The sequence below is a fragment of the Ochlerotatus camptorhynchus genome, unplaced genomic scaffold (assembly GCF_037179485.1).
Source record: "Ochlerotatus camptorhynchus isolate MF236.1 unplaced genomic scaffold, CSIRO-AGI_Acam_v1.1 ptg000498l, whole genome shotgun sequence".
NCBI classification, from domain to species: domain Eukaryota; kingdom Metazoa; phylum Arthropoda; class Insecta; order Diptera; family Culicidae; genus Ochlerotatus; species Ochlerotatus camptorhynchus.
The window spans coordinates 642,588-657,921 of NW_027040983.1; the positions used below are offsets into that span (position 1 = coordinate 642,588).

Below are 15,334 nucleotides of genomic sequence, written 5' to 3' on the forward strand. Positions count from 1 at the left end.
ATCCGCAATCAAAATCCAGAAGCATCCCTGAAGTTCCGGGAAGAATCATTCGAACGAAGACTGAAGAAGCTTTCCAGGGAAGTCGAAGTAAGTTTCCGAGAGGAATCGTAAATAGAAAATTTCAGGGGAAAGTTGGAAGAAAATCCAGGAAGTTAAATAACGTTTAAAACGTATTTCCCGATTCCCCCGGAATTACCGGAAAGAGCCATCGACTGTTTATCGATTCATTGGTAGCTAAAAACGGTGGGGAAATTGAAACATTAATCGAGAGAGTATACATAAGACATTTTTGAAAATGAACTGATAGAACTTTAAAGACTCAAAAAATTTGAGATATTCAAAAAGATATAAGTCTCACATAAAAATTTTGATTTTGATTATTTAAAAAAATCGGTATACCTCGGTATAACACCTCAAAAATCGGTATTCTGAGGAACCTTATCTGTATATCGGTATCTAGTTCGGAAATCGGTATAAATACCGATAAATTGGTATATCTGGCAACGCTGGTACCAAACAAGCAACGTATAAATAAACATTATTGTTGCCACATCCAGTATTGCAATATCACTGACCATATTTTAGTAATGTTATATGGAAAACATGACTTCGCTTTATTTAGTACATTGTGGTATTTATAATTTATACCAAGCACACTTGTTTGAACATTTTTCAGTTTCTATAATTGTTTTTGTCTCTCAGAAGCTCCGTTATCGACATGAAAATTTTCACTTCTGAATGACAGTCATCCGATGCTAACGCAAAAAATCGGGTTGCCGTTTACTCTGACGAAAAATAAATCACAAAAAGTGCAAATTCTCTTAATAGTTCTTCAAAGTATTCTGAAAATTTAGTTCATTTCAAGGGTCTTGAAATCTTGTTTTTGCTTTGAAGAGAGGACGAAGTACCTATTTATTTTATTGATTTGTCGTCGAATTTCACGAGATTTTCGCGTTTTTTTTCTCGATGACTTTAAATTCCCGGCTGTTTCGTGATTTTCCCGATCTCCCGGCTTACTGGTCACCCTGCACACTTGCCTTTAACCCCATTGTTTTGTTTTGCTTTGAGCACATTTTTAGACACAGGTCCGCAAGAAAATTATTAACCAAACGGTAATTCACGGGTGGTTTTCTCCGGTGGAAAATCATAAAAAACAGTGCTTTTACCTCCAACATTTGTAAGTTAATTCAATCTTAATTGCGGTAGCAGCATCATCACAATACTATAACTTCACTGAGAAGTTAATTTCCCGAGCTAACCAGGTCTACAATGCAGACCTAGACTCAATAAAGTCACTCTATGCTGTCAAGAAGATGCTTGTCGACGTATCTTTGTATCATTATTCAATCTTAAAAGTGCTACCGGTGGAAACTAACGATTTAAAATTGGCACACTACTTGACTAGCCTATTGGTCCCAAGCAAATCGATTAGCGTACCCTCAATTCTAGTACTACACAATGTTTGTATTGATTCGCTATGTAAGTTTGACCGATAAAATGAGGGGTTTGTGGATTTTCCTATGTTTCGAGGGGTGCATCGATTAACTTTGGACCGAAGAGTGTACAAAGTTGAGCACGTTTCATTAACAGCTAACAACGCCTAGCGTCTACGGAAGTGGATTTTTTTTTATCAACCCTCAAGTTCTCAGTTCAACTTGCAGTAATTCTTGCTCAAGTTGCAAAAATGCTACATCAAGCATTGAAAAACCACAAGTTCACAACTCTATTTCAAATTTTAACTGAACAACCATCCTCAAGCTACACCCAGCAAAAAAGTTGTAAAACTAGCAAAATTAGCCGTATTTATTAAAAAGTTTCTGTGATTAAGAAATATTTCCCTGAATTTTAATTAAATTCCCTGAGATTTCCTGATTTTCTAGTTGCAAAAATAAATTCCCTGATTTTCCAGGTTTTCCCACCCTGGATATCCCATGAGTTTAGGAAATTTCTAATGTGCTTCTTATACTCAACAAATTTGTACATTGCATAGCATCTTAGACCAACTCTTCCAACTCAACGGGCCATGCATTAGGCGCTTTTGGGAGTTCTCTTGAATACCTTGGTGTATGAAACAAAGATTTTAAAACTAAACGCAGTATACCCTACCTAATGTGTGGCACCAATTCACAATTGCCTTACTTACTTCCATAACCCACAAAACAGTTGAAACAATTCACAGCCCGCAAATAGTATGATCTAACTCAGATCCACACGGGTCATTGAACCGGTTGAAAATCCAACTCGCTGTTGCATACACTGCAAAACTGTCCGTAGGAAAGGTGTCGATGACTATTATAATAAATGAAAAAAAAACAAAAGTGATTCAAATCAACCGAGAAGTTGCGAAAACACCCGTACCTACCAACACAATCAATTCGCTCGCTATCGAATCGAATGCAATTGATCAGCATCAATAACAGAAATAAAAGTCTATACCCTTAACGATAATAGTAGGTAATATGCAAAACAAAAAAAATAAAATAAGTGCGACCACCAGCCATCAGCTCGCGCGCGGATTTTACGCATCATTGGCCAAACAGATCACCAGACGACGACGGAGCCAGACCCCAAACTCGATCCGATCTGCATGCGCTTTAGGGAGAGGGTCCAGCGCTGCACGGGTATGTTACTGTTGTTATTATTCAAAACCTTAAATTGGAGTCACTCGGTGGCCCAGTGGGATCTGCAGTTTCCTCCGTATAAAAGTGCCACCGGGCCGGTTTCAGAGATCTAGTTCGGTGTGAAAATTCGACCATGGAAGTACAGTGTTGATCGCTTTTGAAATAGTGAAAAGACCCTTGCAGAATAAGAATAAATTATGAATCAATTGATGGTCCACCTGACGGTGGTGGTGCTAGTGGCGTCAGTGGTCCGGGCAAGTGACGCGGACTTTCGGGTGTTCGATTTCGGCGATGAAGATACGGAATTTTTCAGTTCATACGAAAAGGCCTTCAACGACCATGAATACTTCCCGTCGGATTTAAATCTAGGTGCGTTGGATTTCATTGCAGCTACGCCCAACTTTGCCAAACATTCGTCCTACGTCGATCCCAGTGAAGTGGAAGTGGCCCGGAGTAAGCGCAAAGCTGCCGCTGCCTCTAGTGAAGAGCACTCCGGTGAAGATGGGGAGGGTCCGGACGACTACGTAGACCGGTACGAACGGTTCGTGAGCCGTCACTTCCAGGATCGTGACCAGCAGCGGAAGGAGGACGACGCGAAGGGCGATGGGGCGGGTTACCAGTATAGGTTTGACTATTCTCCATCGGATGACTACGAGAGGATCAAGCAAGAGTCGGAGGCACAAAGTCGGCAACTGGCGAAGGATCCGAAAAACTGCAAAGCCTTCGAACAGGATGGGATGTTGTGCCACGTGTGTCGAGATCCAGCGACGGATACCACATCGGAGTCATGTGCTTACGCCACAGTTCCTCACCATAAGAAATTTGCCTACGTGAAGCAGAAGAACTACAACAGTAGGGATCACGAGAAGGAACCGGAGAAAGAGGAAGACGAAGCCGATGTTGAAGGCGACGACGACGACGACGACGACGGTGAAGATGAGATTGAGGAAACTACCAAAGCTCCAGTTGCCACTGTGAAGCAACGAACTCGGGCGGAGAACATTTCCAATTTGCCGCAGCAGAAGCCGAAAGTTATACCGACGAAGAAATCCGTAGTTCACGTCAAACCAGGACAGGCGGCAATCAACGGTGGTGGATATCGCTACCAGCCGGTTGATATGCGATCAAACAAACAGCGACCAGCGGCGGCAGGTCCGGTTCAGACCATTCAACCGACGTATTACGACTTTTACACACATTTCTTCCCGGCCTCGGCGGCGCCCTCGCACGGATCGGTTGGTCGTAGTCAGAAGATTCAACAACAGGCACCGGCCAACAGTGACGATGTTTATGTGCTGAGCTATCGGGACAAGGACCAGGTGGCGAAGGTGCTGGCCGATTTCGAATCGCGCGATTGGTCCAACTGTAAGAAAGGTAAGAAATGAGGTCATAGAGACTCTAAAGCTGGGTTTAAACAGGGCAAGTCAATTGATCAAGTCAGTTGAATTCAATTGGCTTGAAAAGTTGAGCCTGGTTCAACTTTTTTCATTTCAAGTGAGTTGATCAAGTCAGTTGAATTGCATGGTTTACACGTTCAATTCGCGTTCAAGTCAGTTGAATTCAACGAATTCAACTGACTTGCCCTGTCTAAGCCCAGCTTAAGACTAGTAGCATAGAGGTAACACTAGGACTAGAATGTCCCGAAATAACTTGCTCAACTTTTTTGCTCAGCTCTGGTACTCTCTTCGGTCCCAAGCTTATCGATTCACCCCTCGAAACATAGGAAAATCCAATAACCCCTCATTTTATCTGTCAAACTTTCATGGTAAAAACATAGTGTAGTACTGGAATTTATACTAGAATGGGATACGTTAATTGATTTGCTTGGGTAGTGAGTCAATTTAAAATCGATAGTTTCGTATTGATTGTTGATGAGGTTGTGATGCAAGCATAAAATGGCTATGTTTCGGTAGCTCCGTTGTTTGTAAATCGACTCAAAATTAGACAAGTACCATCAACATATACTTTACAACTGCTTCTTGTAACCTGTAAAATATCATTATAAGATTTAATGATTTGATAATTCTGAAAAATATTTTTTATAGCAAATGAGTGGAAGCAACCCTGTTCCGATGTAAGATATTGCGGTGCTCGTCATTCTCTGAATCACTTTCTCCCTGTTAACTGGGGTCACATTATAGAACCAAGTCGAAACGATCATACAAGCGTTCATACGAAAAACGCTTCGTTTCGACTTCACCAGGGATGTCGTTCCATATCGTGAAGATTTTCATTAATAATGACAAGACCAAATAGTACTTCACGTAGATACCACGTGTGTGAGGTATGCTTCTACCTAAAGAGTTAAAACAGAAAATCTGGAAATCACCAGATAATCCCGTTTAGACGCCAGGACTCAATGATTACAATGGTAACATAAGTCAAAACAAGAAACAATAATTTAAAATACAATGTGTTAAATTTTTTTACATTCATAATCCAAAGAACAATTCGACAGTGAGCATGCATAAGGGCGTAAACGCGATGATCGACTCCCTTCGTCGATTTTATCTTTTGTTAAAACTCGCTAGAATTAACGACTAACGTTTGTCGGTGCGTTTGCTGTTGCTTTTAATAGACAATACAACCTATTACAACTCTGCATTGAACAAATTCTATAAAATTGTTTCGCTTAGCTGTAGCAATGCAAAAAGAAAATCGATGAAGAGAATCGATCATCGCGTATACGCAAATATGCTTGCTCACTGTCGAATTGTTGGAAAGTAATGGTAATAATCAGCAGGGTTGTTAATCAATAAACGTCGATCACATCTATTAACGTCTAAAATGCAAATTCACCATTGCAGACGTTATCGACGGTTAACGATAACAACCCTATTCAGGAGCAGTTAATTTTATGAATCAATAAATAGGGTAGAGCACTACTTCGTCGAGGTAACTCTAAGACCAGAAGGTCCCGAAGAAACGTGCTCAACTTTTTGACTAAGCGCTGGTACTCTCTTCGGTCCCAAGCTAATCGATGCACCCCTCGAAACATGGGAAAATCCACGAGCCCCTCATTTTATCTGTCAAACTTTCATAAAGAATCAAAACAAACATTGTGTAGTACTAGAATTTCGACTATAATGGGATACGCTTATAGATGTACTTGGAACCAATAGGCTAGTCAAGAAGTGAGCCAATTTGAAATCTTTAGTTTCCACCGGTTGGTATTACACTTCGAAAATAAATTATTATGTTCGAAAATCTCTCTTTTTGTATCATATGATTTTGGATAAGGTGTTTGTCAAAATTGATTCCTTGTCTGTCAGAAATAAGTCTGGTAGAATAGCAGGTTTATTTGAAAATTTTCCATCTGTCAAATTCAAGTGAAAATTCACCAAATGGAGCACAGCCTGAGTACCGACGCCAGAGAGGCAGCTCCCACACCTGGACCCTACCTATCGACCCATCAACTCATGGACCGGGGACCAACGGCTTTACTTCCCCTACGATCAGAGATTTTAGGGCTCTTTAGGGTGAGAGGCAGTCACGCTTAAGGCCCAAACGCAATGTGGCCGAAAGCGGAACGGAAATTTTGACAGTTGTCACAAATGACATCAAGATGCCTAACCGAAGTCGATTTGGTTCTAACATGCATTAAATCCGACAAGTAGGCTTACTCATAGTCCTATTCTGCGCGGCGGGTGAGGTGAGGTGACAGTGAAGTGATAATTGTCACCTCGGATGAGGTGAGTCTCCATGCAAATCAAATGGAGAGTCACCTCACCCGAGGTGACAATTGTCACTTCACCATCACCTCACACGCCGCGCAGAATAGACCTATCAGATCGGGCTTTTCCGCTGCCGTTCCGCTTCCGCTCCTGAAATCTCAATCTCCGCACAGATGTAAACACCACATAAGCGAAGCAACCATTTCTCGATGAACATTTCAAATGGCCCTATCTGTTTTGATCGATTCTCTTCATCGACTTTCTCTTTTCATAACCACTGCTATGAAAACGGATTTCGCACTAATTCTACCACATAGTTTGATAAAGAAGGTTCTTATCTAGCGTCCAAAACGTCAAATACAACAGGGAAAGGTTTTGCAGCTGAGTTAGGGATCGTCCATTAATTATGTCACACTTTTAAGGGGGAGGGGGGGGGGGGGGGTTTGGAAACTGACGAGCCTTACAAAAACAATTAAGGTCCATATAAAAAATGTGACAAAGGGGGAGGGGTGGGGGTTGAAAATGGGCCAAATTTGCGTGACATAATTAATAGACCTTCCCTTATTGACGAAAGAGAAAGTCGATGAAGAGAATCGATCAATGCAGATAGGACCTTTTGAAATGTTTATCTAGATTTGTTCCCAACATTTTCCCTCATGACTGGGATAATGCGTAGTACCATCATAGAGGTAACTCTAAGACCACTGGGTCCCGAAGAAAATCATTATTATTTTTGGCTCACTCAGTACCAGAACAACGGTCCCAAGCAGTCCCAAGCTATTTCACTCACCCCTGCATGTTCTGCATGAATCCACACACCCCTGATGTTATCTGTCAAACTTTCATAGCGAATCAAAACAAACATAGTGTAGTAATAGAATTTCAACTAGAATAGGGTACGTTAATCGTTTGCTTGGGACCAATAGGCTAGTCAAGTAGTGAGCCAATTTAAAATCGTTAGTTCCGTATTGATTGTTGGTAGTACTTCGCGTACCTGAAGGTTATAAAATAGACCCCTCACGCAAGTGAAAGTGGTCCTTAGCCTCTTGCCCAGTAACTCCTATCCCTTCACTGAGGCAAATAGACCTAAGAATTTCATAAGGATCGACTTATGAACAACATATATGAATTTCATAAGCGTGACTTATGGTTGATTTTCGGGTAACATGAGGTAGCTCTTATACGCCTTTAACCATTTCATTTACCTAAGCGTTGAGAGGCGAGTGGTCAACACACGGGCCACCTAACCTCTACGTCCATTTTCCGGTTCCAGTCTGCTTCGATTTATTATTTTTTTGTCAACATTATTTTTCATAAGGCAAGTCAATGAAATTCACACTCATTTCTTGTGGCTAAAATTCACAAGTGTATCTTATGGAATTCTTACGTTCTTTTGCCTGCGTGTTCCTAACCGCGGCGCCGGCTGGGGTACGAGTAACCTTAGGGAAGATCGGGTAACCAACCCCGGTGGCAACTTTAGTCGTATGCTGACAGGGAAGGGGAGCTGCATTCTTTTCGGAGGATGTGGCTTACAAAACCAGAGCGCCTGTTCTCCATGTTAGGTGCGGCTCAAACAGCGTCTGACCATAGAGGTAACTCTAAGACTAGTAGGTCCCGAAGAAACGTGCTCCACTTGTTGGCACAGCTCTGGTACTATCTTCGGTCCCAAGCTAATCGATGCACCCCTCGAAACATAGGAAAATCCACGAACCCCTCATTTCATCTGTCAAATTTTCATAGCAAATCAACACAAACATTGTGTAGTACTAGAATTTCGACTAGAATGGGATACGTTAAGGTTCAATTTACTTTGATGCTTTTTGGAAAATTTCAAAAGCAGTTTTTTCCGACGCATTATTTAAGATTGCAAAAAGCTCGCACTATTCGATTCCTTTTGATATTTTACGTAAAATGACGCGAGTTTTTTACAATCTAAAATAATGCGTCGAAAAAAACTGCTTTAGAATTTTTATCAATTCTTTCAAAGTAAATTGAACCTTAATCGATTTACTTGGGACCAATAGGCTAGTCAAGTAGTGAGCCAATTTAAAATCTTTAGTTTCCACCGGTTGGGCTGACTGGCATCCAGCGGCTGAATACGAAATGCTTCTCCCCGAAAGCTATACCGAAAAAGGCAGTCCCATCACGGTGGATAGGAGAGCTAAGGCCAACCACCTACTGTCTCCGAAACCTTCAAATTGTTACAGAAACCAATAGTGAAAGATTACGAACTGATTTTATGGCAACGACTTTTAGCGCTAAACAACGGACAAGAATTGGAACATGGAATGTACTGACGCTAGCCCAACAGGGTAAACTGGCACAACTCGCCAGTGAGGCCCGCCGTATGAAGCTAGAAATCCTGGGACTTAGTGAAGTCCGCTGGCCGACAGGTACTTTTATATTCTGGTATTCGACGTGAAAACGCTCCGCGACATCGCGGAGTTGGCTTTCTGCTTAGCGCCCAAGCACAGGCTGCGTTCATCAACTGGGAACATATCAATGAGAGAATAATCGTTGCCAGATTCAGAACACGGGTTCGAAACCTTACCATAATCCAATGTTATGCGCCAACCGATGATGCCGAATTGCAGGACAAAGAGAACTTTTACAGTTAACTGAATGCTGTCGTGGATAAGACTTCGAGAGGTGATATTAAGATCTACAAAGGCGACTTCAATGCGAAGATCCACTCCGACAACTGGGACTATGAGCGCCATGGTGGGACCAACAATCAATACGAAACTAACGATTTTAAGTTGGCTCACTGCTTGACTAGCCTATTGGTCCCAAGCAAATCGATTAACGTACCTCACTCTAGTATAAATTCCAGTACTACACTATGTTTGTTTTGATTCGCTATGAAAGTTTGACAGATAAAATGAGGGGTTAGTGGATTTTCCTATGTTTCGAGGGGTGAATCGATTAGCTTGGGACCGAAGAGAGTACCAGAGCTGAGCCAAAAAGTTGAGCACGTTTCTTCGGGACCTACTAGTCTTAGAGTTACCTCTATGGTGGGACGCCATGGTCTTGACATGGTGATCGGGGGTTCGCTCTTCCCCCATCGCCCAGTGCATAAAGTCACATGGGTCTCCCGTGATGGATATACAGAGAACCAAATCGACCACATCTGCATCAGCCGAAAATGGAGACGGAGCCTTCTTGATGTTCGGAATAAACGCAGCGCTGACAACCCGTCTGACCATCATCTTCTGGTCGATGAGATCCGCCTACGCATTGCGCGGGTTCAACGGCGGGAGGAGAGACTCGGGCGGCGATTCAACACATGCCGACTGAAAGATCCAGATGTGAAGAGATCGTTCGTCGAAGAACTCGAGGCTCGCGCAGCTAATATTCCGGAAGGTGGCAGCGTACACTCACAATATTTTCAAATCTAAATAGATTAAAAGTTACGCTAAATTGCAACTCTCCTGACCGACGCATAGCTTGGTATAAAGAGAGAGAAAACACACTTAGTATAAAAATGCTTTATACGAAGGCAAGTATAAATCCTTGTTATGTGTAATTTGTATAGTTTGCATTTATGCTTACGCTGTTTAATCTGAATGGGGACGATATTGATTTTGAGTGTTTTTGTTTGTTTTTCAAATATCGCATTTCTTCAACCAGTTATCTTTATTACATGTTTGAAAAACGATACAATATATTACAACAGGAGATCTGCTAAGAAATCCAGGAACCAAACACTTCCGGAACACGTTGCAGTGAAGGATTTAGTCGTGAAATCAATTTATCGTCTCATTATGCCAACAATCTCTTCCCATTTGTTAACATGTCGCATCACAATCTTCCGGTACTCGTTGTACGCATTGATGTACATCCGGGCTGCAGATTTTCAGCATCTAGGCCATAACGTTCTTATTGGTTTGCAGCCCATGACAATCCCAACCGAACCGGCGCTACACATGGTGCCTTTGCTGGTGGACATATCGGATCATAATATCCCTCGCCGTTCCGGTTGAATATGGCGTAACAAGACAACCCGCTCTGGTTTATCTATTTCGAAAATAGAAAATTTCCATTTAATGGTTTATAAATTGCACAATTGTAAAATCGAAAGTTGCATCCAGATATTTAGCTAAAAGCTTAAAGCAGGGCTTAAATCTACTCACCTTAACTTCTTTGGATTGATTCAGAAGGTCTAAAAGACATTTTCTTATTTCCAATAGTCCAGAACATTTTCTTCCTTGTTCTTTCTTGTTTGGAATGATGATGGTCTCCGGCAATTCAGCAAAGCACAGCTGCTAGTATTAATATTTAGTATAAAATGAAAATCAACATTAGATTACTTTTTATATAAAAAGCCTCTAATCGAAAAATGTATAAATTTTATACATTCTGTGTTTAATAATATTTTTGAGTGTAGAAGAACAGTGGACGAGCATCAAGAATGCCTTTATTGGAACAAGCGAGAACAACCTGGGTGAGCTGCGCACTCAGAGGAAGGAGTAGATCACCGATGAAACCTGGAGGAAGATCGAGGAGCGGAGAGAAGCAAAAGCCGCGATAGAGCGAACAAGGACCCGAGGAGCCAAGAACGAGGCCCGTCAGCGGTATTCGGCTCTAGAGGGGGAAGTTAAGCGTTCCTGTATACGGGACAAGCGAACGAGGGTGGACTCCCTGGCTGATGAAGGGGAGAAAGCCGCAGCAACTGGCGATATCCGCCTCCTCTATGATGTTTTACGACGCATGAGCGGGGCAAGGATGAACCCAAGGATGTCTGTGAAAGACGCGACTGGACAGTTGCTCACCGACCCCACTGACCAGTTGAAACGTTGGTTTAGCACTTTGAACAACTTCTCGGAGTTTCAACGGTCAACCAACCTTTAACCTCTCGGCATGATCCACCAAGGGTGAGGCGCGTTACTCGCGTCAACACTGAAGCTCCATCATTGCAGGAGATAGAAGCAGCCATCCGAAGTATGAAGTCCAAAAAAGCCCCGGGGGTCGATCGCATATCTGCAGAGATGCTCAAAGCTGACACCATGCTATCCTCACAATTGTTGCATCAACTCTGGAACACCGCGACTTTTCCGGCCGACTGGATGCAGGGCGTCTTGGTAAAAGCATAGAATTAACTCTAAGACTAGAAGGTCCCGAAATAACGTGCTCAACTTTTTGGCTCAGCTCTGGTACTCTCTTCGGTTCCAAGCTAATCGATTCACCCCTCGAAACATAGGAAAAACCAATAACCCCTCATTTTATCTGTCAAACTTTCATAGCGAATCAAAACAAACATTGCTTAGTACTAGAATTTCGACTAGAATGGGGTACGTTAATCGTTTGCTTGGGACCAATAGGCTAGTCAAGTAGTGAGCCAATTAAAAATCGTTAGTTTCGTATTGATTGTTGGTAAAAGTCCCCAAGATGAGGGATCCTGTATGCGACAACTGGCGAGGCATCATGTTACGATGTTACTGTGTATTGTTCTCAAAGTTCTGTGTAAAGTTATCCTCAATCGGATACAGGAGAAGATCGACGCGACTCTCCGACGACAGCAGGCAGGATTCCGTGCTGGAAGATCCTGTGTGGACCATATTGTCACGCTCCGCATCATCTTGGAGCAGGTCAATGAGTTCCAAGAGTCCCTGTACTTGGTATTCATTGACTACGAAAAAGCTTTCGACCGACTAAACCACGAAAACTTGTGGGGCGCTCTGAGGCGCAAGGGAGTCCCTGATAAGATCGTCAACCTCATCGAAGCGCAGTACGAGGCTTTCTCATGTAGAGTGCTGCACAACGGAGCTTTGTCTTGTCTGACCCGATTCGGGTAATCGCGGGTGTGAGGCAAGGATGTATATTATCACCGCTACTGTTTATCATCGTAATCGACGAGATCATGGTTGGAGCCGTTGACCGTGTACCGAACCGTGGGTTGCTGTGGCAGCCTATTACCAACAATCAATACGAAACTAACGTTTTTAAATTGGCTCACCACTTGACTAGTCTATTGGTCCCAAGCAAACGATTAACGTACCCCATTTTGGTCGAAATTCTAGTACTACACAATGTTTGTTTTGATTCGCTATGAAAGTTTGACAGATAAAATGAGGGGTTAGTGGACTTTCCTATGTTTCGAGGGGTGAATCGATTAGCTGGGGACCGAAGACAGTACCAGAGCTGAGCCAAAAAGTTGAGCTAGTTTCTTCGGGACCTTCTGGTCTTAGAGTTACCTCTATGCTATTACCATGGAGCATCTCAACGACTTCGATTTGGCTGATGATGTTGCGTTATTAGCACAACGGCGCTCTGACATGCAGAGTAAGCTCGACGACCTTGTAGAACGCTCGTCTGAAGCAGGTCTAACCATCAACGTCAACAAGACCAAATCGTTGGATGTCAACACGGAACACCGTTCCAATTTCACGGTAGCTGGGCAGGCAGTGGGGAAAGTCGAAAGCTTCCAATATCTTGGCAGCCAGATAGCATCGAACGGCAGCACCAAGAGCGACATAGGTGCACGGATTAAGAAGGCGAGGGCTGCTTTTGTCAGTTTGCGAAATGTATGGAAAGCGGATCAGATCAGTCGAAGCACCAAAGTCCGAATTTTAAACTCGAACGTGAAGTCTCTGCTGTTATACCATAGAGGTAACTCTAAGACTAGTAGGTCCCGAAGAAACGTGCTCAACTTTTTGGCTCAACTCTGGTACTATCTTCGGTCCCAACCTAATCGATTCACCCCTCGAAACATAGGAAAATCCACTAACCCCTCATTTTATCTGTCAACCTTTCATAGCGAATCAAAACAAACATAGTGTAGTACTAGAATTTCGACTATAATGGGGTACGTTAATCGATTTGCTTGGGACCAATAGGCTAGTGCTAGTCAAATAGTAAGCCAATTTAAAATCGATAGTTTCGTATTGATTGTTGGTTATTCGCCAGTGAAACATGGTGTGTATCAACGGAGAACACTTAGAAGCTGCAGGTGTTTATCAATCAATTCGTGCCTGGTGGCCCCACAATTGGATCTCAAATTTCGAGCTTCATTGTTTGTGCCATCAGAAGCCGATAGAGACAGAAATTCGTGAACGGAAGTGGAGGTGGCTCGGCCACACACTACGACGGAGCGGAAACGAAATCTACAAGCATGCACTGGACTGGAATCCAGCAGGACATCGCAGCAGAGGCAGACCCAGGGGCTCGTGGCGGCGGAGCCTAAACAGTGAAATTAAGAATGTTGACCGAAATTTGACTTGGGCACAGGTCAAGGCCAAAGCTAGTAATCGCCCAGGATGGAAATCTTTCACAAAGGCCCTTTGCACCCCTGGAGGTGCGCAGGATCGTTAGGTAACGGACACCATATGGTAGATTCTCTCACTAAAAACCTGTCATGTCTAGCCTATCTGAACTAATGAAGTAATGAAATTGGGTTGTTAGCGGAATGCTAAATAAAACAGCAAAAGGGTTTATCTTCCATTTAATTCCACTTAATTAATTTTGGTATCCATGACAGATACGTATTTCGACTACAATGTGCAGTCTTCATCAGTGTCATTCCCACTAAAGAACTTATCAAAATCAAACCCCCTTAAGTACTCATCCCCTAGGTAAAAAAGTCAAGATCATGGGTATAAAAATGAAACTACAATGTGTTGAATCGGTGGCATACTTGCCTCCCCCTACCCAAATCATCCTGAAATTCAGCTCTTGGCGTTCTACAGGCTCAACGAGGTATTCCCCCCTATTCAGCGAGTCACGTGACTCTCTCTCACCGGTGAGGTGACTCTCCATTTGATTCGCACGGAGAGTCACCTCACACGAGGTGACAGTTGTCACCTCACCGGTGACAGAGAGTCACGTGACTCGCAGAATAAGGGGGATTGTACGATGTACCGATAGTTGTGTTTAGCCTGCAGAGCTTCGTGGAAAGTCTGAAAATAGTACAGAGAAGTCTGTAGAAGTCACGCCAGTGACAAGGCCTACACCAACAGCAGCGTTTGACAGTAGGCAGCATGTCCCGGGCTCAAATCGTTTATTTTGCTGTGCTGGGCCCGCTGTCACAGTATAACATGTTGCCTACGCGCCTGCCACTGGGCTGGTAGAAGTACAAGAAATTGCCTAGGAACACAGACTTTATTTTACGTTTTACAACTACCAACAACAGAAAAGAGCACATCAGCTATTGCGAACAAAACTTCGGAAACCGTTTTCACGTGACTCAAGGCTTGCCTACGCAAACTAACGCCATCTTTGGGTTGGGGAAAGTTTCCCCTATCCGATGATGCTGGTAATTGGCGAGGGAAGAAAATCAACGTTTTGTTTATAAAAAGTTGATAGTACCTTTTCAATTGTTGGTCTACAATATATTGAATTGGTTCCGCTTTTTGATAGATCGAAATTCTATCCGCCAGACTATAAATAAAGCGACACGCGTTCACCTTTCCGCTGCCACTAATTCATCTTCTTTTGCCCTCCCAAAAGGTAAGAAAAACGAACTAACCTGCTACACGTGCACCGACAAGGACGGCGTTAAACACGAGGAATGCATGTACCTTTCAGAATCGCGCCAGGTTTCCTCCCGTGTACTTCCGTCATCATCACCGGTGGCATCCCCGGCCCCAGCGACCCAGCAGCCTTCGGACTCCAAACCAACCAAGAAACCGCGCCGCAAGAAGGTCCAACCGGAGAAGAAACCCACTTCACCGAAGCTGAGGAAGCAGTCGGGCAAGTTGGTGGCGGCAAACGATCCGAACGACGAAAGTGGCGAGCAAGCTGTGACGGCGGCCAGCAACAAAGGACACGAACGGCAGACGGTCAAGCGGACCGTTTCGATCAAGAGCCACGTGGACGATTCTTCCGCGTTGGATCCCTGGCTGGATGGGGAACGGGTCGTGCACTACGAGCACCACGTGAGCCACCGGCTGTGAGCTGTCGTCGAACGAGCAAAGTAATTATTTGTAATTCTAATATCCAACTAGAATGTGTAGTGTTAAAATGTTAATATAGAAATATACGCGAAAGTCTTTCCTATTTTCCTGGTGATTTCCTAACGGGGCAGCAAATTGTAACTCTCAT

The 15,334-nt window shown here is 43.3% G+C and overlaps 1 protein-coding gene across 1 annotated transcript; it reads left to right on the plus strand.

The window, feature by feature from the left end:
• Nucleotides 1-2,748: 2,748 nt before the first annotated feature.
• On the plus strand, nucleotides 2,749-15,202 carry LOC135712627 (uncharacterized). The gene is made up of 2 exons (XM_065235580.1): nucleotides 2,749-3,995; nucleotides 14,741-15,202. Exons 1-2 carry the CDS (start codon nucleotides 2,819-2,821, stop codon nucleotides 15,184-15,186), a joined length of 1,623 nt encoding a protein of 540 aa, XP_065091652.1. The 5' UTR covers nucleotides 2,749-2,818; the 3' UTR covers nucleotides 15,187-15,202.
• Nucleotides 15,203-15,334: the final 132 nt, after the last annotated feature.